This window comes from Pelecanus crispus, chromosome 6, assembly GCF_030463565.1.
Source record: "Pelecanus crispus isolate bPelCri1 chromosome 6, bPelCri1.pri, whole genome shotgun sequence".
In the NCBI taxonomy this organism is placed as follows: domain Eukaryota; kingdom Metazoa; phylum Chordata; class Aves; order Pelecaniformes; family Pelecanidae; genus Pelecanus; species Pelecanus crispus.
The window spans coordinates 56,124,078-56,147,821 of record NC_134648.1 but is presented as its reverse complement, the minus strand read 5'-3'; the positions used below and the strand labels follow the sequence as shown (position 1 = coordinate 56,147,821).

General features: G+C 39.3%; 1 protein-coding gene across 1 annotated transcript; it reads left to right on the top strand.

Annotated features, from left to right (window-relative positions):
* Positions 1–2,208: 2,208 nt before the first annotated feature.
* On the top strand, positions 2,209–22,892 carry LGMN (legumain). The gene is made up of 13 exons (XM_009489987.2): positions 2,209–2,346; positions 10,310–10,407; positions 11,255–11,336; positions 11,874–11,959; positions 14,586–14,661; positions 15,143–15,205; positions 16,146–16,212; positions 17,883–18,001; positions 18,683–18,772; positions 19,450–19,647; positions 20,306–20,476; positions 21,579–21,646; positions 22,455–22,892. The coding sequence occupies exons 1-13, from the start codon at positions 2,209–2,211 to the stop codon at positions 22,492–22,494; spliced, it is 1,296 nt and encodes a 431-aa protein (XP_009488262.1). The 3' UTR covers positions 22,495–22,892.
* Positions 22,893–23,744: the final 852 nt, after the last annotated feature.

The following is a 23,744-nucleotide window of genomic DNA, read 5'->3' as shown; positions in this document are numbered from 1 at the left end:
ATTTGTAGGCCGATTGTCTAAAATACATTGATTTTCTTTTCTTGTCTAATATTTCAGGAGTTAGATATACCTGAAACTGCATATTGGGAATGAATATGCTTGTTGGCCCATGGTGTATTGTGGCACTTTACAAAAGTTTTAAACAACTTGGTCTGAATCTTAGCTGTGCTGTAGGCAACAGAATAGGCTGGTTTTGTGGATGTTGTAAACACCCTATATCTTCAACACAGTCGTTAGTATGGTATTTGTCTTAATCATCTGAAGAAGTGACAAGATAGACAAGGCAGAGTTGCCATACAAAGCCACCTGTCACTGGCAACAACAATGACAAGAATTTACAATTGCAGCTCAGCATGAGAGTTTATAGTTGTCTATCAAACTGCAGAAATATTCGTGTATTGTTCTCGGTCCCAAATCTCATGCTTGCACGTGGTAACAGGAGTGGCTTATTCCTGAAAGATAAATTTCCTAGTTTCAAATGAGTTTTTGGAAGGAACAATGTCATAGCACTTAACATTTTGTTCTGTCTTTTCCTTTCTGTTCTGGAGTTTTTCTGTGTGGTAACAGCTCTTCCTATAGGAGCTGATATGCTAGCGTGACTTCCTTTACTTTGTGCTAGCTCCATTAAAAAGAAAAAAAAAAACAAACCCCACCTTCCAAAAGTATAATATATTTTTCATACTACTGCCTGCAAGACTTAATCTTAGTGACCAGTAGATCCAGTCTTGGGAAGACCCATGCTACGTGTTACGTTAGCAGTCTTCACTGTGCACAGCTGCTTTGGAGGTGAGCTGGCTACTTCTCTGTTTCAGCCTCATTTGAGTGGCTGCAGATGGATAGTCTTGGCTGTGGGGAACTGAGGCTGACTTAGGTGCTGTTTAGTTATTTTAGTGGTAGCTTTGACATTGTGCCTTGTGACCATACCATATGGCTTGGGAGTTTCCAGCTTTTTTTCCAGAGAAAACCATGCTAGACTACTCTGCCTCTTACTACAACATCTCTTACATACATATCAGCAATGATCAACCTCCAGAATCTCTTTTTTGTAAGTAGGCCGGTGTAAAACCTCATCTCTTGGTGCATGAAGAAGTATCTAATTTTTGTGCATGTGCCAAGAGCATGCAGTTCTTCAAGGGAGTTTGCTTTATGAGGACACATTGGATGCAGCAGACCTGAGACTGTGACCAATATATGTGCCCCCCCCCCCAAAAAAAAAACCAGCCCACCCAAAAGCAAGCCTTTGATTAGATATGGCCAGATTGTTTGCTTTTACAGCAAACAATTTATCAGACAATCAAGGTGCTCAGGAAGATCATTAGTGGGGACGCTACTTCTAGTCCTCTCAAGAAAGCAGAAAGAGCCACTTCTGCATGGGCTCAAACCTCCTCTCTGGATCTGCTTTTCTGACTTTGGTGTCTACAGGCTCAGACCCGATTCTGTTGCTGTGCACCTTGTGGAAACACTTAACCGTTGTGCAAAAGATACGAAAATGCTACTCTTTCATGTGGTACTGGTTCACATTTGCTCTCCACTAGCATAACAGGTTGCAGAAATAGCATGAGGCTCTCAGTCTGCACTTCCCCCAGCCCCAGCAGTTAGGGCTGTGTCTTGTGCAGAACAGTGGCATGGCCTCTCTCCACCCTCTCTGGCTTTGCAGGCACAGAGAGCTTCTGACACTGACCTTCCAACTCCCAAGCAGCTCTCCATGTCTGTGTCCTTGTGCCTACATCACCTGGGATTTGACTCAATAATAATGGGCTAATTGCCAGTGAGTGGAAAGCAGTGAACTACATAAGCAGAGACCAAGAGAACAATATTAATCTGAAAAAGTTTTATCTGTGAAATACTTAATAGTGAGGCTTGCTCTGTATTTGAGGCTTATTCATTACTAGCTATTATGGAACGAAACAACCAGAGGGAGCTGAAAGACTTGGTTGTCCTACTCAGAATTGCTTTCAGTCAGATTTGAAAGCTGACAGAAAACTCTTGTAAGTATTAGCAGCTTGGTGCTAGAGGAAGATATGACCAGAAATTGTACTGTGGGTTGAATGGTCTGTAAAACACAAAAAAAACACACAAGCAAGAAAAGCTTCTATGTGTGATACTACTGATGTTTGTATTGTGTTTTATTTTTGACTGATGTCCTCTGATCTACTTCTTCATTAGGGATTTTTTTTCTTCCATTTGTGGAGTCAATAAAGAAGAGAGATGATATTGAAAGCAGTTGTGCTGCTGGGCTGTGCTCTGGGCATCAGCACATTCCCCATGGAAGAACCTGAAGATGGAGGCAAGCACTGGGTGGTGATTGTTGCAGGTTCGAACGGCTGGTACAACTATCGACACCAGGTAAGGACCGCTGGTCCCACATGCTGATGCCGGCCACACTCCATAAAATGCCTGCTCTGGGACTCACAGGGAGATGATAGCTGCCTAGACTAGTTCAGCCCTTCTGTCATTTGGGCAAGTGCTTCTATTTGTAGACTTCCAGGAGTGTGTGAAGTTTTCAAAATGAACAACAGCAGCAAGATTTGCTCACATCCTGGTCTTAATTCTTGTCATTCTCACCCCAAGAATTCCCCTCCACTGTTCCTTTTACTATTTGAATTTTTTTTTTGCTTACAACTTTTCAAAAGATGAAAGACTGGACAAAGCTGTCATTAGCAGGAAGAGCAGTATTCCTTCCGCTAATCATGCTTCTGCATCCTGGGAGAGCTGTATCGTTTACGCTAAATATTCTATTACTAGGCTAGAGGATCTGACCTCACCTTGCAGGTGAACAAATGATGTCTTGAACTAAGCCTCATTTTGAGACACATGCATGTTTCTTTCCATTTGTTTTCCTCTTTTCTTTATGTTATGAAAGAGCTCCCTTTCTTCTCTCCAGTTAAAAAAATCTGCAAAGGCTGCAAATGCACAGTGTGTTTTTGTGGGGGAGGACATGCAGAAGGGGGTTCTTTTTAACCTGAATCAGTTTGCTCACTGTGTTCGACAGCAAGGTGTCAGAGTTCTGTTGGCACAACAAGGATGTGGAGCACCAAGGTGCAGGGATCAGAGTGAATGGCAGAAAAAGGAGAAAAGGGAACAGGAACTCCTGAGTTTGACTCTGCTATCAAAGCCAATGTGTTGTGGAATTGTGGTCTGAGCATGAGTGTCAGGATGGACAGGATTAAATCCAAGTGGCTTAACTCTGATTTAAGTTTAAGACTTTAATCAGCAGTCGGGAGACTACAGCAGTTTTTCCCTTTGGGGAATTCTTGCACAATCCCTTAAACAGATTAATCTACACTTAAACACCGTCTTTGCTCTAAACTTGGAACTACCTCTTGCTTTCCTGGAGAACACAGTCTGTTTAGTTCTGATTTATGTATACATTTGTATATTTTAAATGTTAGAAAAATAGTTTACTAGGCTATTGTTGGTTAAGGTGAACTCAAACAGAGATTGAAACCCTAGTGTACAAAACCAGCATTTTAAAAGTTAAACTGTATTAAATATACTGGGCATGTATATCAATCTGATTTGCTGAACACTGAACTTTTAAAGTATTTATTATTTTTAATGTAACAGCCTGTAAAATCTAGAGAGGCTTCATCCTCTCTGTGTGTGTTGATTGAGGAAGAAACGAGCTTTCTGTGTGTTAGGGGTGTTGGGTTTTATGTTTATGTTTCTCCTCCCACTCAGTTCACAATCAGTTTGTAACTTTTAGTGCAGTGATGAGCTTAAAACTAAATGAACCAGACTGACAACCTTGTTGTGTGTGAAGAAGAGCCTGTTACTGGCAAATGCTACCTCAACACTTTGACAAACTGGTTTTAGGGATTTTGCCTGCTTCTTGCACTGTAGCTATCACCTGATAACCATAGTTGGGATACTACAGCCTTAATATAAACCACTCCTCTTTCAAATTAAATCTGAAAAAAGAGATTTTAGAAGTTGAAATCAGAAAACAATTATGAAATACTAGTGTTGTACTTGATCACTGCCTGCCCTGGGGTGTCTAACTATAATTACTAAGTTGTGTTCTGGTTGTTGCTATTGCTGTATAACCAGTCTCGCTGGCTCCCCTCCACTCTAGGAGGAGTTAGTACCGCAACATTCATTCTTTAAATAAAATTACATTTTTGAAGCTGTGGCTCATGAGAATTACTTTTCTACAGTTGCCCAAGCATAGATTTTTTTTTTTTAACCTTTCTGTCAGCCTTCAATGGCAAGTATACCTGCCAGGTATAATGGAGTTATGAAGAACACAAGATGCATGCTTACATATTTGTATACAACAATAAGTCTTTTGAACATGCTGGTTTCACAGAAGCAGATTAGCTTTTGAGTGTGGTCATACTTTGCAGATAGTTATTAAGTAATTGCTTTTCAAGGTTAGAAAAATGAGAATGGGATTTCTTTAAACACCTTCGTTTTGAAGATGATGTCAACTAACAATGCAATATCTGCAATGCCAGATTGTTCTGAATTTCAATCTGAGAAATTTCTGTATTTTAACCTCTACCACTTGCTTCAGGTACAGTATTAACATTTGGGAAAAAATAAAATTAGACCACCACTAATAATCCTATCAAAGTCATGAAATCAGCATCAAAGTAAGAGAATCTGTGTGAAGGATCCTTCAGAAGGGGGCTGAGCTCCTACTTGCCTGTCCTGGGCAAGATACTGTGCCTCTAACTTGTTACGGAAGGAATCAACTCCCACAAGATGCAGCGCAGCAGCAGCCTGTGCTGTCTTGCCTAGCAGCCTTTTGTAGCCAACCTTAAGTGCTTGGCAGCAGTGAGCATCTATGGTGGGAGGGCACGCTGTGAGACAGACCCAGCAATTAGTCATGGAAAATCCACTCTGTGTGTGCCACAAAGTGTAATCCAGAGAAGGGTGCCTTGGGTATCAAAAAATTGGGGAAACTTGTTCCCAGCAAAACCAGCTGAACCATAAACTTCTAGGAGAGTTATACAGAGGAGAAAAGGTACTACAGAAATTGCAGGAGTTATAACAGGTTTTTGGAAACAGTATGCAGACTGATAACCATGTTTTTGCATGTGTTAGTACTCCCTACCTTCCAGCAGTGGAAGCAAAAGCACTGTAAATACTTAAATTATTTGCTCGAGTCACTTGCAGTGGAACCAGAAGTAGGACTTGGACTTCCAGTTCTGTGCTTCGTCCATCGTGAAAGTCATTCCATAGTGAACACACGCAGAAACACGCATTATTTTTCAGCAGAATAATACCTGTACTGTCAGAAAGGAAAGCAGCGCTCTAGGATTACAGATTTGTGTAATTCTTTGCTTTCTAAGGGAGAAACTGCAGAATAAAATATGTTGTACTCTAGTTCACTTTCCTGCTGACGTCCCCTTTCTTCCTCAGAACTTCTCTGATCTAGCCTGTGTACAAGTGAATTTTTAGATGTGAATGTTCCTGTAAGTAGTTGCCTGATGTGACTGTTTTTATTACTGGACTGGTTGCTATTGCCTACATGCAACTAAGCACTCATAATATCCCTTTGTAACTTGAGACCTGAGCTGACACATCTCTGGGTTTCAATTGCTCAGTTCAGCTGTTCAGGGTACAGTTAATACAAACATGCAACATCATGTATTACATGTATATTTTGTGAGCTCCAGTTGTTTTGCATGCTGCCTGCGCACAACACAGTCAAAACATACTCCGTTGCCTTCCGCAATAGTTACTTGATGGCAGGATGTGTTCCTCTGACTAAGCAACCATAAAAGGAGGAGAAGAATATTACACCTTCAAAAAAGTCTCTAATTTCATACATGAAAATTTGTGGGGAAAATAGCCCATCATTGTATGCTGTACAGATCCTATGAACAGTAAGTATGTAAAGACTGTGCAGACCCTGTAAACATTGAGTTTGTACCTGTAACCTCAAGGAATCCGAAACTCCTCCTAAGACTTGTAATTCAGCTGTCAGTGGTCAGGATCCACTATCAGCGGTGCAAACCTCAAGTGTAGACAAGATAAGTTAAAAACCACCGTTTGCACTGATCTGTGAGTGAGATTCACACCTTGCAGGCACTTGTTTCCTCTGTGATGGCTGAGCTGGGACTTTTTCCCAATCAGGATGATCTAAACTTGTGTTACACATTTATCTCATAAAGTTCCTAAAATAAATTTTAAGTATTTTGAATCATATATAGTCCAATGTGATAGGCTTGCTGTCATTGCAAAGCTAGCTTGTGTATTGCCTTATGCTTGTGCCTTCTCAGTTCTTTGGTGTTTTTACCCGTATCTTGGTGTTTTTGATTAGAGTTGCTTGGGCTGTGAGAGGACTATCGATGTGCTCCTCTCTGATCCTCAGCAATTATTCTGACTTCTCTGTAGCAGCTTTTTTATTACCAGACTGGCTGCTATTCCCTAAATGCAACTAAGTGTTCATAATGTATACCAGAAAGACTACTCCCTCCATTCCCTGGGAAAGTGGCTCAGCTCTCTACTACACAAAGAGCTAGATGATGTATCTCTGGAAAGCTTAGTGAAATATGTGAGCAAATACAGCACTAAATGCTACTGGTAGATTTAGAGAATGAGCCAACAAACCAGTTCTCCTTAAGAGAAATAAATTTTGTATGTACTTCTGCCTCTCCTGGGAGGTGATCATACTAGCTAACTCAAACCTAAAGCCGGCTTCACAAACAGATCGGAAAGGGAGACAGACTAATACTTTCTAGATACTGCAAAAGACATAGTCAATGGGAAAGTCAGATGTGAAACACAGTCTTACTAAAGGTGGAGTACATACTTGAGGAGAAAAATAGCTGAAAAACTCTGGCAAAATTAAAATGCTGAAAATAAAAACATTTGAATTTGCATACGTGGGTCTGTTTTCAGTTGTTTTTTTTTTAGTCTTATGCCTACTGAGCTTTATGGGCCAGGGACTGTATTTATTCAGGGTTTTGAACACTACCAACCAGAGCAGTATCTTATTCCAGGACAGTCCTAAATTCTCCAGTCTTGCAGGTAACAGACATTAAAGATGCCTTGGCTACTTGGCTTCAATTAACATTTCCTCACTGTGCTTGCAAAATTGTAACTGAAGCTATGGGAAAACCTTTCCTATGTTCTTAATACTGTTACAGTTTTTGGCTGATTCACTGATGTCTGTTTAAGCAAGGGAATGAAACATGGCTGGCATTTCAGATGTACTCTTATATTAGACTTCATTGTTTTTTAGGCCATAGCATTTCAGCGTACCTGTAATGGGAACAGCACCACTTTGCAATGAAGCTGACAGTTTTTTATCCTTTTTAGCCGTGAACCTAGCAGTCATAAGACCAGAAGTAACCAATTTCACAGAAGTCCAAGCTTTTTCCTTTAGGAACTATTTATGGATGCATGTGTCATAAAACAACCCGATTTTTCCAACTTCTTTCTGCCCCCCCCTCCCCTGAACTCTACTTGAAAGCTGTGTCACTCAAATGTGTAAATAGCTGCATGGCAGAGGAAAGTTTGGGTGGGTTTGGTTGTTTTTCTTCCAAATATACATTTTGGGAAACAGAATGCCCATCCCAGGAAAACAGGGGAATTTCACCTCTGATCCCCATGCTTTCGAAATCTAGGAGTTAATTATTTAGGCAGATTTAAGTATAGATCTTCCATAGAAATTTGCTGATGTAGCAACAGGTTTAGACTAACCTGGGGATGAAGGGTCTGAACCATGCTATTAACAGTGTCGATCTGGGATATGAGCTGGCATATGAGGTCAGTTGTGCAGTAGCAGCTGTACAGCTGCACCTTCTCCTCTTCTATTCTTCTGTGCAGGGCAGCTGCTACCCACTGCAGATCATGGCCACAAAAGCGTGATTTGCATTTAGTGACGATTTATCCAGTAAATGTTCATAGCATTCATTTCACATACTAAACCAACAAGAATAATACCAACAAGAGATCTAGAACAATATTAGCTGTTTCTTTTAGGGTGGTTTACAGGTACAGCTATACCAGAAATATTTCTGGAAGAAACAAGGCTCAAATAGCAGTATTTGACAGCCAGTTACACATAAACAGGAAATACTCTAGATTCACATATGCCTCCCTACTGTACCAGCAGTCTATTTCTATTCTGGTTTTATAGAGATTTATTTTTTTCATGTATATGGAGGGAACAGGAGGAGCATGTGGCCAACATCAAAGGTAGCTAGTCAGGTCAGATAATTCTATGCAAAAAAACCCAACTGTTTACTCAGAACTGTCCTGTTTTAGCAGCAAAATGTATTTTTGCTGCTCTGGCCTGTGTTGGTGATACCATTATGCTACCAGCAGGTGTAGTTGCCTTAGCAAAAGCCTTAAAAGGCTGGGACAGTCCCCAAACAGGCATAAGTTCAGGTTGAGGGGAATTGATTACATCGATCTATTTCCCTCCACATTAGGGAATTTAACCCATTTAAATTGACCACTGATGTGTACTTTCCTGTTTACTAAGACAGGACATATTGAGCAAACAGTCAATGAATAGGAAGGAAGGACAGGAGACAAAAAAACCTGGTAATATGCATTTACAAAGCTTAACTAATTTGGGGTACTTCAGTATTAATTAAAAACACTTATGAAGTCCCTGCTGGCCAGCCACATGTCTGCGGGAGCATAGACACTTGTTGGTTGAATATGTTGATGATACATCACTATAGTATGCCTAAACATTTCCATGTGTTGCCAGCCTATAACTGTTTCTATCAGCATAACAGAAGTATATTATGTCTTGAGAGTAAGAGGGGATCTATGATCTACTCATCAATCAGTGTAGACATGCCCTGTTCAGTGTTTTCCTCTAGTTTTGCTTGGGTTGCTTCTGAAAATCAAATACGTGTTCAGTCAAACCAGCACTCTGCTGTTTCATATTATATGTGATGCCTTAATAACTCTGTTTAACCTCTACCTTTTGACTTGTTGAGGCAGCAGCTGGTATAATGACGTACAAGGAAATGGAGAACTATAAACAGTGGAGGTTGTCTGGGATTGATGGAAGAGAACGTAGGCTGACCTGCGTAGTAGGAAATGGAACTGCTTTAGGAAGGACAGTTTAACATTCAGGGTTAGTCACATGAAGAGATTTTGCTGTGGGAGAGTTCATTATTGAATGTGCTTCGCCCTTCTCAGAGTCTTGCACAACTACCCTCTCTTTTCAGGTTCAGCCACACTTATAAGGCCAAGGATTATAAAGTGACAGGATTTTACAGCATCCTTTCAGCTAAAATAGTCAAAATCACTAATACTGCTAAGTCATCTGAACTTACGTAGGTCCACTTAAACCACTTCAGTTTGGTTTGCAAGCTAGCAAATTACTAGTTCAACAGAAGTAAGCTTTAAAGCTTGCTGCTTTCCTGCATTTGGAGTGTGCATGTTAGGTGAGATTTCTTCCATTAAATCTGCGCAGCTTTTCTAGCATGTGGTAGGTTGTAGTTCTAGAGTTTAGTAACGATTGTTGATATCCCATTAGGTAATTCACAGACTGCAAGTCTAAAAAAAGAGAATTATTTGGGCTGGGGTTACTAAGAATTTAGCATTCTCATAGAGGTTTGTATTTAATGTAGTATCATTTCAATGAGTATTGTTATTTCTGTGTCATGGGAAAATGGTTCTATAAAGAAAATCTGCTTATTCATATCCTGTGCAAGTCAGGAAAAGAGCCTGAAGAGAAATTCTGCAATTCTGTTTTCCACTGAAGTCCGTTTTCTTGCCCTGAAGTTGCTTCAGTGTTACTCTACAGGAAATATGTAATTAAAAAGGAAATTTTCCTTAACAGAAATTCTCATCTAGTAAACCAAAATTTAATAAAATCTTTGTAGAGATGAGATTGGTAAACCATACTTGCTTAAGCCAAGGACAGTCTTTGATGCTTAGTCATGCAGGCTTGGTACAGAACTAATTGAAATTGGTGGAAATCCCACTGTTTTCTCCTCTGCTTGGCACACTTTGGATTTGTCTGTCAGTGCACAAGATTTTCATTTAGATTTTCTCACACAGTGCAGAACATTGCTGAGAACCCTTTGTTGAATTTTGTTTTCTGTACCAAGTCTGAAGTAACTTCTGGTTTTTGTTTAAATAAGAAATCAAAATAGGTAAATGAGAGGGAGATTTTAATCATAGTCTCTATTACTAATGCAACTACAAACACTGAGTTTTTGTTTAACCTGTGCATTTCAGCCCTCTAGCAACCCTCAATCTCTTATATTTGAATACAGTTTCTTTTGGATAATAGCCTGCTCTTAGGTCTACAAAGCTATTTTTCTTCTGGTCTCAAAGGTAAAATTTCTGTTAAAGCTAGTAATGAAAATCTGCTTAATTTCAGGCAGATGTGTGCCATGCGTACCAGATTGTACACCGAAATGGAATTCCAGATGAACAGATCATTGTCATGATGTATGATGACATTGCTGATAATGATGAGTAAGTGATGAATGTGCACTAGTCACAAACTATGTGGTTACTACAAACATGCCATAGTCACCAATGTGTTTTCACGTTGTAGCAGTTTTGTAAGAAAAGCCTTTAAAACCACCTGTGATATGCATAGAGACGTTTTAGCCATCAGCACAGCAATTCTCCTTTGAAATGTGCTCATGAGCTTTCTAAGCGTTACTCCACAACTCAGCATCAGTTGTGGCACTGAGGACTGCAGGGCTTCATCATTATGAGAGTAAGTGATTTTAGCTCCCAGGCCTAACAGTTTACAGCAGATAAATAGCCTAAAACCACAAACATAGGGAAGCTCTGTGTATAACTTGCAGGGCTTTTTTACAAGGACATTATTAGATTAGTTCCCAGAATGTATGTTTAACAAAGAAGTGTACATGTCCCATTCTTGGTGACTGTCTAGAACATATCATCGCTTTCTATATGAAACAGTTCAGTTAACAGCCTCTAATTCTGAGACAACTTCAGCAGAAATCAGTGGATTTCACATGCACAGCAGTACTGGGAGCAAAGAGGAAAGGGGACTAAAGGCAAGACTAAAAGTAGAGAGATGATAGTATAAGAGACCACCTTCCTACATCTTGAGATTAATCGACATGATCTGAGGCGGGATACTTGAAGGTACTCTGAGGGTAAGGACACCTGATTGAATTAAAAAGTCCTTTATATTCTGAGATCACTTAACGACACATGGTGCAAGTACCCATACTCTGTCAGGCAAGCTGGCCAGTCAGAACAGTTTAAACGGTTTCCTAGTTTTCTGTGGTCATTGTGTGGCACGTGGCTAATTCTTCATATTTATGTTCCGTTTAACTTTCAGAAATCCAACAAAAGGCATTGTCATCAACAGACCTAATGGCACAGATGTGTATGCTGGAGTGCCCAAGGACTATACAAAGGAGGTAGGAATGAAACACCATTCCCCAGGGAAGGTTCAGCCTTAGCCAATGTTCTGAATAAATCCTCTCAGCCTATAGGTTACACTGCAAAACGCACCCAGTATAAAGCCTCAATCTTATGCACCTGCATGGCTGGGCATGAAGTTTGGTGTTCATAAGATGAATGTGAACAGTAGATGCTTTGAAGTGAAGCAGTGGTCGTAAAAGTAAACCTTGACACCATTTCTGTGCTGGCACACAAAATAAAAGAACGGAAAGTCTTGCATTCATGAATGTTGTAACTCAGTCTGAAGAACAGCTGTCTAAGGCTAATTGTTTCAATAAATCAGAACAGCAATCCAATCACTTGGTGATTTCATGATTCAGTATCCGAGTGAGTCATCAGTGGCTAATACATTATATAATGATAGATTGAAAAGGATGGCAAGTTTAGCTTGCCATCCATGCATGGATTCTGACTTTCAGAAGCCATCTTTCTAAATGAAGATTTTCTTGTTGTTTTTACAATCAGATTTAACTTTAATCCTCTTAAATCCTTAGGATGTTACTCCAAAGAATTTCCTTGCTGTTCTCAGAGGAGATGCAGAAGCAATGAAGGGTGTGGGATCAGGAAAAGTATTGAAAAGGTAAGAGGAGTTTAATTTAGAAAATGATTGCATGTCTGGTTGTACATTGGCACTGGTTTTAATAAGAGGGTAAATTAGAGCAACTTGAGAATCCAGCAAGACTATTGATGGTAATTCCAGGTCATTCACATTAGAAACACAATGGTTCTGGTTTCTTAAACTATCCATCACCAAGAAGCAACTGCTGATATTTAACTGATATGGAGTCCAGTATAGATTAAGGTGTAAAAAAATCTAGAGCATAGTGTCAACTGTATTAAGGTACTTGTTATGTAGACTATTGTCTTTTGCAAAAATGGCTTTTCAAACAGAGGTTTGGAGACCTCTAGGAAGGGTTTGCTAAGGCTTGGCTTAATGTACATGAACAGTTGTATTAGTCACCTGAAGTGGTGAGACAGCAGTCAGTGGGAGAGGGACAGAGATAAGTTAAAAAGCTCATCAGCTGGAAGAATTGCATGTCCAGTCCTAGTGGTCCTTGTGGCAGATGTAAGGTTATTGAGGCTTTGAATGTAGTGAAATGGAGTTATGGTTTATATTTAATGCAAAAAAATCCTTGCGGCTGAAAAAAGTAGTATAAGCAATTAGCCTTGTAATTGATGTATTATGCTTAAGCTATTTGTAAACTAAGTTACACAAATGATTGTAAGTTTGGCAATATTCTAATATATGAACAATAATAAATTGTAGACTGGCTGAGTACAATGTAAGACCTGTAATTAACGGGTGTAGTTTAAAAAGGCTTATATAATTTAGATGATTCAAGAATAAAAGCAGTATATGAGGGCCTAATTAGAAGACCTCTTGGAATGATACGTGGTATCAGTTATTCATCTTGCTTCTACAGAGTTTGAGATATGAAAGTATGATGCCTCTTTACTAAGGTGTGTTATATTTCTAACTCAGTAGTGCTGATAAAGAGTTATATCATGTTATATTTTTCTATGTACAGTATTTCCTGTAAAACCTTTAAGAATTTAAATTTAACCATTTGGAAGAACTAACCTAGTTAAAGAAAAACTGTGAAGTGTCTGTCTTCATCTGACAGTTTAATGTTAGAGACAAAGCAATGAAACTGAAGAGAAGAATCCTGCCCTGGCATCGGGGAGAATAAAAAAAAAGAAAGAGCAGGACAGTAGTCAAATAAGCTATTGCTCTCAATTGTTTAAACTTCATCCTCAAAAGCTGAGATAGAAAATGATATATGCAAGGCATATAGGCAAAAAGTTAATAAATTGCTGCACAGTTACTAGATTGTTCTCTCCTAGTAGCTAGAATGAGTCAAGCACTTTTTGTTAAAAAAAAAAAAAAAAAAAAAAAGTACTTCAGAGCACACCTCACCTGTGAGATCTTGATGTTACAAGTCAAATAAGGGAGTGGCTATGCAGAGGGCTGAAGACTCTTAGCTACCCAGGAAGACAACTTGAACCCACATAGAAAAGTCTTAGTTATTTACATTTCACCTTGGTCAAATGTTTTGCACTTAGCGTCAAGAGCGGGAGCCAGAAAAATAACATCCAACCATTCTTTGTTAGGCTCTGTTGTGTGAATTTCCAAGTGGCCTGACTTCTGCTGTTGGGTGGGACAAGAACTCAGTTATCCTCTGCCCAAAAGGCTTCTAGATTGTCTTCCAGGTTGTTCCCTAACCAGCAAGTTATTGGCCAGACACAAGGCTGGACAATGTCCCCTTGAGCTGCTGCAGTCATACTTCTTTGCAGTCAGGAAAGAGCAAGAGCAAATACGGATTTCTGGACCACCGACACAGAGAAAGAGAGGAGGGCTTGGGGACTCCTTCCAATCTGTTCACATTATTTTATATTTAATTGTTCCTGAATACAGTTTAAAAGCAAAATCCTTTTGCAGATCTGGCTGTTAGGGCAAGACCTTAATATCACCCAATGTGATCTGTTTAGTTTAGAGTGCAATAAAAATCTCCAGCAAGCAGTGTACTACACAGATGTTAGGGAATCAAAGCCTGTGAGCATGCAGTGCTCAACCGACTGCAGAGCCACTTAGTACAAATGCCAATCTAGCCTAATGGGGGAGTTTGTATACGGACCAGTTCTTCATGGAGATGTAGGCTGACGCTGATTTGGCTAAGTGTGGCTATACAGATCATAAACAAGGTAGTAAGTACATAAACACACCTAAGGATTTTATCAAAGAAGTTTTTATGGTTTATCCCTGTGTTATTGCTGCCTTGGTATAACTTAGTTGTAAAAGCATTCCTTTTTTACCAGACTGCTACAAATGCCCACAGGGTAACAGATTATTCAGATAGGCATTAAAACCCAATTTTTCTCCCGCCATACTTGATGTACCAGCCCCTGCCTAACCAGCAATCAGTTTACAGTTTGAAACGTGAAGTGTAATTGCTGAATTCCCCATGCTTGAGGGACTAGCCTATATCCCTGTTTTCATTTCTCTTGCAGACACTCATCTCCTCTCATAAGCACCCAAAGTAGTATGCTTTGGGCAGAAAAAATATTACCAAGAGGAGGACGTGCTTCAGCTGTATTATTTTCAAATATTGACATGTCTTGGCATTGAGAAGCAGATGATGTTTGTTGTAGTGAAGATTAGGTTGGAGTTCTTAGAAAGAATTTGTTTGCAATCTTTTTCATTACAGTGGTCCCAAGGATCATGTGTTTGTTTATTTCACTGACCATGGAGCCCCAGGACTTCTGGCTTTTCCTGATGACGATGTAAGCATTTTGGAGAATTACTGTGTCATTAAAAACATCCTTCTAGTGACACACTAAAATAATAAGTAATAAGTATAAAACACAAAAATATTTGATGCACTGCCATATTGATGGGTGAGGCAGAAAAGGGGCAATAGTCTCCTCATCACCCCAGTCAGATTTTTTCCAGTTTGAATATGAAGCATTCAAGTTGAAATTGTTAGGTCGTTTAATAATTTCGTTGGACTTCGGTGGTCCAAGCAGACTGTTTCACACAGTTATGACATGGCTTTCTGGTGCACTATACATATCGTCCGGGACCATGACTCATCTTTTCTGGACTGGTAAATACTAGAACATGGTATTTCAGAAAGGTAAAGCACTTGGTGTATTTAAGGGGAAATAGTAAACATATTCACAACAGTTAGTATTTATTCTTATTAAGTGACTTCTGTGTCTATTGAACATAAGTGGTTTTAATACAAGCCTTCTTATTTTACAGCTTCATGTGAAGGACTTGAATAAGACTATTTGGTACATGTATCATCACAAAAAATACCAGAAGGTAAACAAGCATATCAGAAGTTGTGAGATTAAAAGAGCAGCTGACATGGAAGAGAGAGATTTGTCTTCATTCTGAGAGTCGTTTAAAGCAGGAGGAAGCTGTTGCCATGCAATGAAATTTGGATTAGGATTTTGCACTTACAAGGATTGATCCTCTCCAAATTTTCTCTTTCCATTTTTAGTTTACTGTATATTTACAGTCGGTGTTGAGATGTAGTGTACTGCCTTTTGATAATGGTATATATTCTGCCCAATCGTGGAGAACCAACATCCGTAACTACCACACCTCCATAATATGTACCTGACTTGTTCTTCCTGTGCTTTGTTCACTTCAGACCGCACTGTTACTACAGGAAGTTTGTACATACCTCATGTTTCTCTTACAGTTACTAATATCGTTTAAGGGACTGTACCTCTTGTCAGAAAATTCTGTGCATTTATTTAATCACAAGTAGTTCTAAGCAGAAAAACTAATATTTACAACATTTTAGTAGCTTGCCGTTTTTAAGCAACTTTCTGTGGTAATCTGTCTACTACGGCTGGCTGTATTTGAGAACACATAAATGGCCATTGTTTCTAGAAATACTATGTTCAGCAGTCATACATTGCTGTGCCTAAAGAGTGACTGTGTATTTGGATTTGTGCCTAAAGAGTGACTGTGTATTTGGATTTGTGCTTTGTACATTAGGCAGTAGATCTCTGTGCATTCTGTAGAGGTTAATAGCATCTTTTCATTGTGATTATGTTTCCCTTTTCCACATAGTTTAGTTTCCAAAAATGAAAAATTGATCCATTTGCTTTCATGTTTTATTTTGTAGCATTATGGATAGCTTTTGTTTCAGGGATAGCAGTACAGGCCAACCAGCTACAGCTGAAAAGCACTGAAGGACTTTTCTACATTTCCTCATGGAATTTCTTAAGGTCTCTGATTTATTTTGTAGATGGTGTTTTACATTGAAGCATGCGAGTCTGGATCTATGATGAATCATTTGGCTGATAATATCAATGGTGAGCAGTTAACCTACTGATCTTAAATGTCACAACTTGTCATAGGCAGGACCTAAACAGATACTGTGTCAAGGATAGGTTCAAGGCACTTTTATGTACAGTTTCAGCAGAGGAGCACAAGAATTAGAGAAAGTAATATTGTCCATTTATGGGAATTTCCTTTTAAAGAATTAATGGATTCTTACAAAGACTACCAGGTCTTTCAGTTTGTTGCAAATGAGAAGTTGAAAAAGTATTTCGTTTCAGGAACTATGTGGTTGCCCTTAACTGGTAGCAGTTAAATTATACTGCCATTTCTCAGCCTCAGCACTGCTAACAGCAGGTGGGAAGTTCCTGCTGTCAGTTTCATTGAGTAGCAAAGGCACTTGCAAGACATCATTGCCAGGCAATTTTGCTACACTCATTTGCACAATAACCCAGGAAGCAGAAGTTGGATTTTTCAGGGTTTCTAGGCTCTCTACTGCAGAGCTGTGAGCTCAGCCTTGATTAAGATGAGGAATCACAACCTTTTCAAACTCCTGCTCTGTGGCAGGGAGACTGGATGCCCTGGCTTTCTTGTAGTTTTGAAGCTGTGATTCCAGGGAAGGCCACCCACATGCCTATCCATGGCCTCCTGGGTCTTTGGCCCTGGAGTACACTGCCTGGCATCCAGCTAGACTTCTTACAGCCCTGTCAAGGATTTACAGAAAGTTCACACAGAATGTTTCATATTGACAGCTGTTCAAAGTAAATGTTCAGTGAATCAGCATTTTTCAAAGTTTATTCTATTAGAAAGTTCCAGTCCGAGAACTCTTGTTTTACCACCAGCTCTGCCACAGACTTACAAAGGCAGAAAATTGACAATTTATGTATTACACTACAAAGCTGTCTTTGGCAGCCTTCAGTGGTGAACTACAAAGCTTAACTGGTTACTTAGTAAGCATTTTAAAGGATGCTAAGAGCAGCACTTTACTACAAAGGCAAGATTTAAGACTTTTTTTGGCTTTTGAACTTGAGGTACACTCTGAGTAGAAACAATACTATAGCTATATAAAAGCATACCCAACACTTTTTCATTTTGAAACTTGGACTTTCCTTCAATAACACAAGTTTGCTATGAATAGACTTTGGCAAAAAGCCAAAATAGGTTTTGTCTTAATAATCCAGACATGTTCACAGTATTTCTGTTGTGTGAGAAATGACTTACTGAGAACGCTGTGTTTGGGGCAGATGTTATAGAGGTTGGTTTTCCTTTTCTCTCAGTGTAGTGTTATCCAAGAAAGGATATTACTTACAAGGTGGCATTTTCTGTAGGAAAAGATGGTTTAGGGGATTTACTCCAAGTTTGGGAAAAAGTCCTCATTATTGTAATAAAGAAAATGAATGTATAGATGGTTGCTCAGTACACAGTGTTCTCAGGCAGTTCTTTGAATAGTAGATTTCCCCCCCCCCCAGAAGTGCATATTCTTCTTTAAACATCCCAGACCACACATTTGGCAGCAAGGAAGGAGCTCTTATAACAGCACTGAGGCTGACTGAACAGAGTGATTAACAGGCTTCTTTCCTTCCTGCTATTTAGAAATAACTGAAAGCCGAAATACTTTGGAAAATATATCATGTGCAGCAAAGTACTAAATCATGATGGGGGTTGTGGAAAAAGAGAAAAAAATTACTTTCTATTTGTCTTACAGTTTATGCAACAACAGCTGCGAATCCCAGGGAGTCATCTTATGCATGTTACTATGATGATGAAAGGCAGACTTATCTTGGAGACTGGTACAGTGTGAATTGGATGGAAGATTCAGATATGGTAAATTACTTACATGAGGTTTCTGCATTTCCATGCATGAAATATCACTAGGCTTTTCAAAAATAGCTCCTTTACAGGATTTGTGAAAATATTTGTTTTCATGTGAGACTGAAATCAACAAATGGAGTTGGTAAGAGTATTTATCTACTACTCAGAACCATATATAATCTTTATTTGTTTAGGCCACTAAATTTATTTCTGAAACTAACTTTCAGAAACATTGTCATCTTTTGTTATTTGTAAGATTGGAAACTGTCTACATCTACTTTCAGATTCACATAATCTTGATTTGCTAATCTGAGACCACATCTCTAAATTTGTTAAACAAATGGGGCAGTTAAGTAAGTTTTACCTCTGCATCAGGGATCCTTAAATACTGAACTGTAGCTAATCCATTTGTTAGTGTAATGGAAAATGGTATTAATGAAACAAATCTGGGATTTGTATGCTAGCCCACTCCCTTCTTGCCCATTTGCTGGGAGATTAGGAGACAACTAAAAGCAATTTGAGAATATACTGTCAAATATTTTCAATTTTACTTTTATATCTTTCAAAGGTTGTATAGCTCTTGCCTTATACTTCCTCTACATACTGGCAGCTAAGACCCTTTCCAGGTTTCCTTGCATTTTTAGAATAGCTGAGTTTAAGTATCTGTGACCGCATGGAAGTTTCTTCATGCAGGAGGATCTAAGAAAAGAAACACTCCACAAGCAGTTTCAGCTGGTGAAGAAACGTACCAACACCAGCCATGTGATGCAGTATGGAAACAGAGTACGTATTTGAGTGGGCTTCCTGGTCAGACATATCTTAAAACCTTTTGTGCCTTATTCTTTCATCACTTTAAAAAAAAAAAAAAATCACTGTAAACTGGCAGGATTGATTTAGAAAATGAAACTGTTCCTCTCAGAAGACCACTTAGCATTTAAGAGATGATGGTCCTGATGCTAAAGGAAATACAGCCTTGTATGTGCTTTAATCCAAGGAGTCAGGATATGAGTTGTCTTCCAAGCTCTACCAGTGATTTAACACTTTAATCAAGTATTAGATGGGTATCTACCACTTCCAGGCATATTATGAATATTAATGAAATGTTAATAAGTATATTGATCCCTCAAATGGGAAGCACTAAGAGATCATATTTCATTTGTAGTAGTCCCATCAGTCAACAGATTAAATATTTGTTAAAAAAAAAAGTAGCTAGGTTACTTAACATGATGGTCTTTTTCCCCACAGTGAGTTTTGGAAATAAAAGTTCCCAGATTTCTGGCAGCCTTGACCTTGTATTAAAAAACCCAATGTGCACACACACACACAGTTAGTGCCCTATGATCTCCTTAATTTTCTCTAATAAAGCAAGTTTAGAGAGTTAGGTTTGCATGGCAAAGCAAAGACAGACTACATGCTGGAGGTGATTGACCATTTCCATTTGTTTACTTTCTAACCTGCAGAGCATCTCCTCCATGAAAGTGATGCAGTTTCAGGGCATGGGGAAGAAAGCTATCCCCATTTCTCTGCCACCTGTAGAACACTATGACCTGACACCTAGTCCTGATGTGCCTCTTGCAATCATGAAACGAAAGCTGATGGCTACCAATGACATTTATGAGGCTAAGAAAATTGCTGCAGAGATGAAAATGCACCTGGAGGTAAGGAAAAAAAATTGAACTACACATGAGGTCAGATTTGTTTCCATCATAAGCAATGGCAGAAGTAACACCCCTGAAGCCAATGGGATTGCTTCCAGTTTTTGCCAATTGGAACAAAATTATACTTCAGACTGATAACCTCTAGCTGACGGTTTATTCTCCCTTTAAAATTCAGGGATCTGTTCCATGGGCACATTCAGTAGTGATTCTCTAGGCAAATGTAAGCAAATGCAAAAGTCAGTCTTGCAGCTTTTATTGTCAGGAAATTCCTGCATCCACAGGACTTCTTGTTGGGAGAACTTATGCTTTAGTATTAGAAAGACTCTTGTCTCAGTAGGACTGAAGTCTCCCAAATCAAATAGCTGCTGCAGAATGGTAGTCAGTATTGGTGGTGTTGGTGCTCTCTTTCTTCTGGCAGAACACCAGAAGGACAGTGAGTGATTCTGGGTGCCGGGAGACTGCCTTTGTCTTCCTAGTTTTCATTTGTGTGTTAAGAGACAGGTCCAAAAGACTATGCTAAAAATACATGGCAAAATTAGGTTTCTTAAGGAGCCCAAGAGTTGAGGGAGGTTAAAGAAAGAGGAGTTTCATTCAAAATCTTCAGATTAGGTTTAGAAAAGGGATGTTTTAAGTTCTTGGGTTTTTTTTTTATGTGCAGGTGAAAGAATTTATCCAAGAATCCATGCGAAAGATAATCACCTTGGTAACAGGATCAAAAGAACAGACTGACCAAATTCTGTCAGACAGACTGACTATCAGCAATTATGACTGCTACCAGTCAGCAGCGAACCACTTCAAAGCTCATTGCTTCAACTGGCACTTACCCTTGGTAAGTCAAGCATTAGATATAACCTGATAAAAGTACCAGTAAAACAAGCACAGTAGTTGTAAGCACATCTGGAAAAATCAGCTTTTGTTAAAAGGCTAGCTTGGGGGCAGTCATACAGCTTAGTTTTGGAGAAAGGGTAAGTAATGTTTTTGGAAGCAGGAAACCACTTCCACTACACCTGTAGATAAGCAAGATGATTACTAAAAATACTTCTAGTAAAAACAAAACCAAAAGTAATCCCTAATTTTTTACTAGTTAGCGCTGTCCCTTCATCAACTCCTCCCTAGAAATCCCAATATTAAGTCAGTCATGTTGCATTTCTGCTTGAAGCATCTCTACTGGCAACACAGAAACAAACACCACTGCTGTGAATTCATAATCATGGTACATTCAGATTTCTGTATTATGATTGTGTGTTGCATAGTTCCTTGCAATAGCCTAGCTGCTACTTCCATGGTCTTGCTGAATTCCTGAGAGCCACTTTTTAGTTTAAGGGTTTTATTACTGTCTACTCTTCCTGGAATCCTAGTTGATGGCCAAATCCTGTTGTGCTAAGCCCTGTTTAGACAAGAATAAGAGAGGTCAGTTCCTAGTCGAGAAAACCCAGTCCTGATGTCAGGCAAGATAACGTAAGCAGGCAGTGGTGTGTAATAAGATGAGTCAACAGCAAATTAATTTATTTTAGCAGAAAGCAATGGGATTACCTGGCAGTTAGCCAAGATTTAAGTACTGTATACAAATCAAAAGCAGATGCACTCCTTCAGCTGGAGCTTCTAATCAACCAGGCTATTAGGAAGCCACATTGCTCTGTTAAACTTTTAGTTCCTCTTTAGTGTTTTTTTTGGTTTTGCGGGGGTTTTTGAGTGAAATTGGTTAGATGGGTGAGCCTTGCCTAAGGGGCCAATGTGCAGCAACAGCTGAATTTACCTCATAAAGTTCAAAGTGCACAGAAGAAAGATCTACTTAGCCTAGTACTAGATCATCAAGACCATCAATTAAACACCTTGAGTATTAATAGCATCTCTAAATTACTTCCACAATTTAATTTGGATAAACAATACCTGCTCTTCGTTACTGAAACTATTAACAATGTTTATTTCAGTATGAGTATGCACTGAGACAGCTCTATGCCTTGGTCAACGTTTGTGAAGGAGGATACCCCATTCACAGGTAATGAGGTTCCCAGGTACACTGTGTAGTTTTCTCTGTGGCTAAAAAAGCAGAATAGGCAGATGAAACCTAATGCTAAAAGATTCTCACTTGTTCTGCTCTGTTGACCATTTTGTCAGTAAAGTTCTCACTCTAAAGTTATGAATACTTGTTTTGGAAAACATACCATTATTAGTCCCCTCCCATTCATAATGATCCATTTCCCCAGTAACCGTCTAATTTCCTTGTTGAAGGCCCTCAGGGGAAATTATAGCCAGTCAGAGGATCCCACTGGACCACATAACATAAAACAGCATGACTGGTGCCAGGGTATTACCCTGTAACTCCTGTATGATCTTACACTGAAGCAAGGTTGGGAACTGCTGTTATTTCCTCTGCTGTCCCTTCAGCTGCTGGCTCAGAACACCACAGCACTGCTGGGTTCTGGTGAGGAAAGGGAATATGGTGCTACGGCCCTCATCTGTGAGCGTGTGGTAGGAAAGCAGGGAAATAATGGTCCAGGCTGACCCTTATGGTGGTGTGGTAGGGACAACGAAAGCATGGTGTTGAAATTCTGTCTTGGGAGTTTGTGGTAGAAGATGGGATCCTAGTTTGTGAGTCATGCAAGAGGAAGAAAAAAGGGAGAGGAAAGTAGAGGGGTGGGGAATGGGAGGGTGGACCGGTAGTTTAGGCAGTGTGCACGTGCAGCCCAATAGGTGAAGAACTGCTGCCCCTGCTCCTGGTGGCATCCCACTGCAGTCAGTTTGGGAAATAGTTTGAGAGCAGAGCACCTGAAAACATTTCTCATCATTATTGTTCTCTGTTGCAGAATATGCCTGGCCATGGATCAAGTGTGCCTTGGGTATTGATGGAAACAACAGTTCCTAATATAGCCCTTACTACAAGTGATAACTTTTCATAACTGTAACAATCCAGACTTTACATGCATGCAATGTGAAGAGTCAGCCACTGTACTGGAACTGTGCTGGGAGCTGAGGCACCTGATCCTGAGCAACACAGCACTTGCCAGCACTCTCCCCTGCATCCCCACCTGCTGACAGCCTGCTGATTTGACAGAGGCATTTTGGCAGACCACCCGGAGCTTTCAAGATGGATGATTTGTTTGAAAATTCAATGCTCTTAAGAATCTCTGGATGAACACTACAAGCCACCTATCAGTGATTGCTAAATCTATGCTAAATTTAAACATGGAGTCATTAACTCTGGAAATTTTTTTATACTATTGCTAACTATTAGCTTTTCAAAAAAAGTTAATTAATTCTATTACAGTGAGTAATTTGCAGATTGGTTAAAGAGTGAAGAAACCAAAGCTTGTTTTTTAAGCTTTAACTCCTTGACAGTTTAAAGAAATGAGTTGCATTCAGGCACTATCAGACATGAACAGCACAGTTAAACTGTGAACAGTAAAAGTCTTTTTGGGTAGAAAGCACTGTTTCCCAAAGAAAAACACAAATATCTAATGCTGTAAATTTAGCACTAGTATGCTATAATTAAATGTATATACACACAAACCTGTGGGAAGTCATGGAGTACAGTAATTGCCTGTGAATAAAAATAAAGTTAACAGTTTCATCAACCTACAAGGCAATACAGTGTTAGACATCTTGCATCTTGAAAATGAATGAGAGCTAATTAATTTGATGATGTTGCATTAAAAGGTTATCTATCCCCTGTAAGCCTTTTATAAGACAGGTCATATTAAAAAAAAAAAAAAAAAAAAAGACAACCCTAAACCAAGAAAAAAAACAAAACAAACCCCAAAATCCTAATCCAAAAGAAACAACAACAAAAAAATGTTAAAAGGCTAAAATCATATTCGAAGGTACCACTCCTTAGAGCTGACTCAGTAAACAACAAGCAGTGGGAAAATTAGAGGTTATGAGATGAATCAAAATAGTTTCAGGTTGTCTATACTTTTTTTACACTTGGAGACAGAAAACAGAAATACTTCAGGGTTGTGTTAAAATATGCAAAATTACCTCATCTCCATGGGAAAGGAACAAACTTTGGCAAAAACTAAACCAACATTTCCAGGATGGAGCAAGTTCTGGGTAGCTCTACTCAGAGCAGAGAGGTTGTAGGGGGTGTAACTGCAACT

Excerpts from the sequence above, each read along its gene's own strand:
- LGMN (XM_009489987.2), top strand. The coding sequence starts at position 2,209 with ATGATATTGAAAGCAGTTGTGCTGCTGGGCTGTGCTCTGGGCATCAGC. Across the intron at positions 11,960-14,585 it reads TCAGGAAAAGTATTGAAAAG|TGGTCCCAAGGATCATGTGT; the intron begins GTAAGAGGAGTT and ends TTTTCATTACAG. Across the intron at positions 15,206-16,145 it reads ATCACAAAAAATACCAGAAG|ATGGTGTTTTACATTGAAGC; the intron begins GTAAACAAGCAT and ends TTTATTTTGTAG.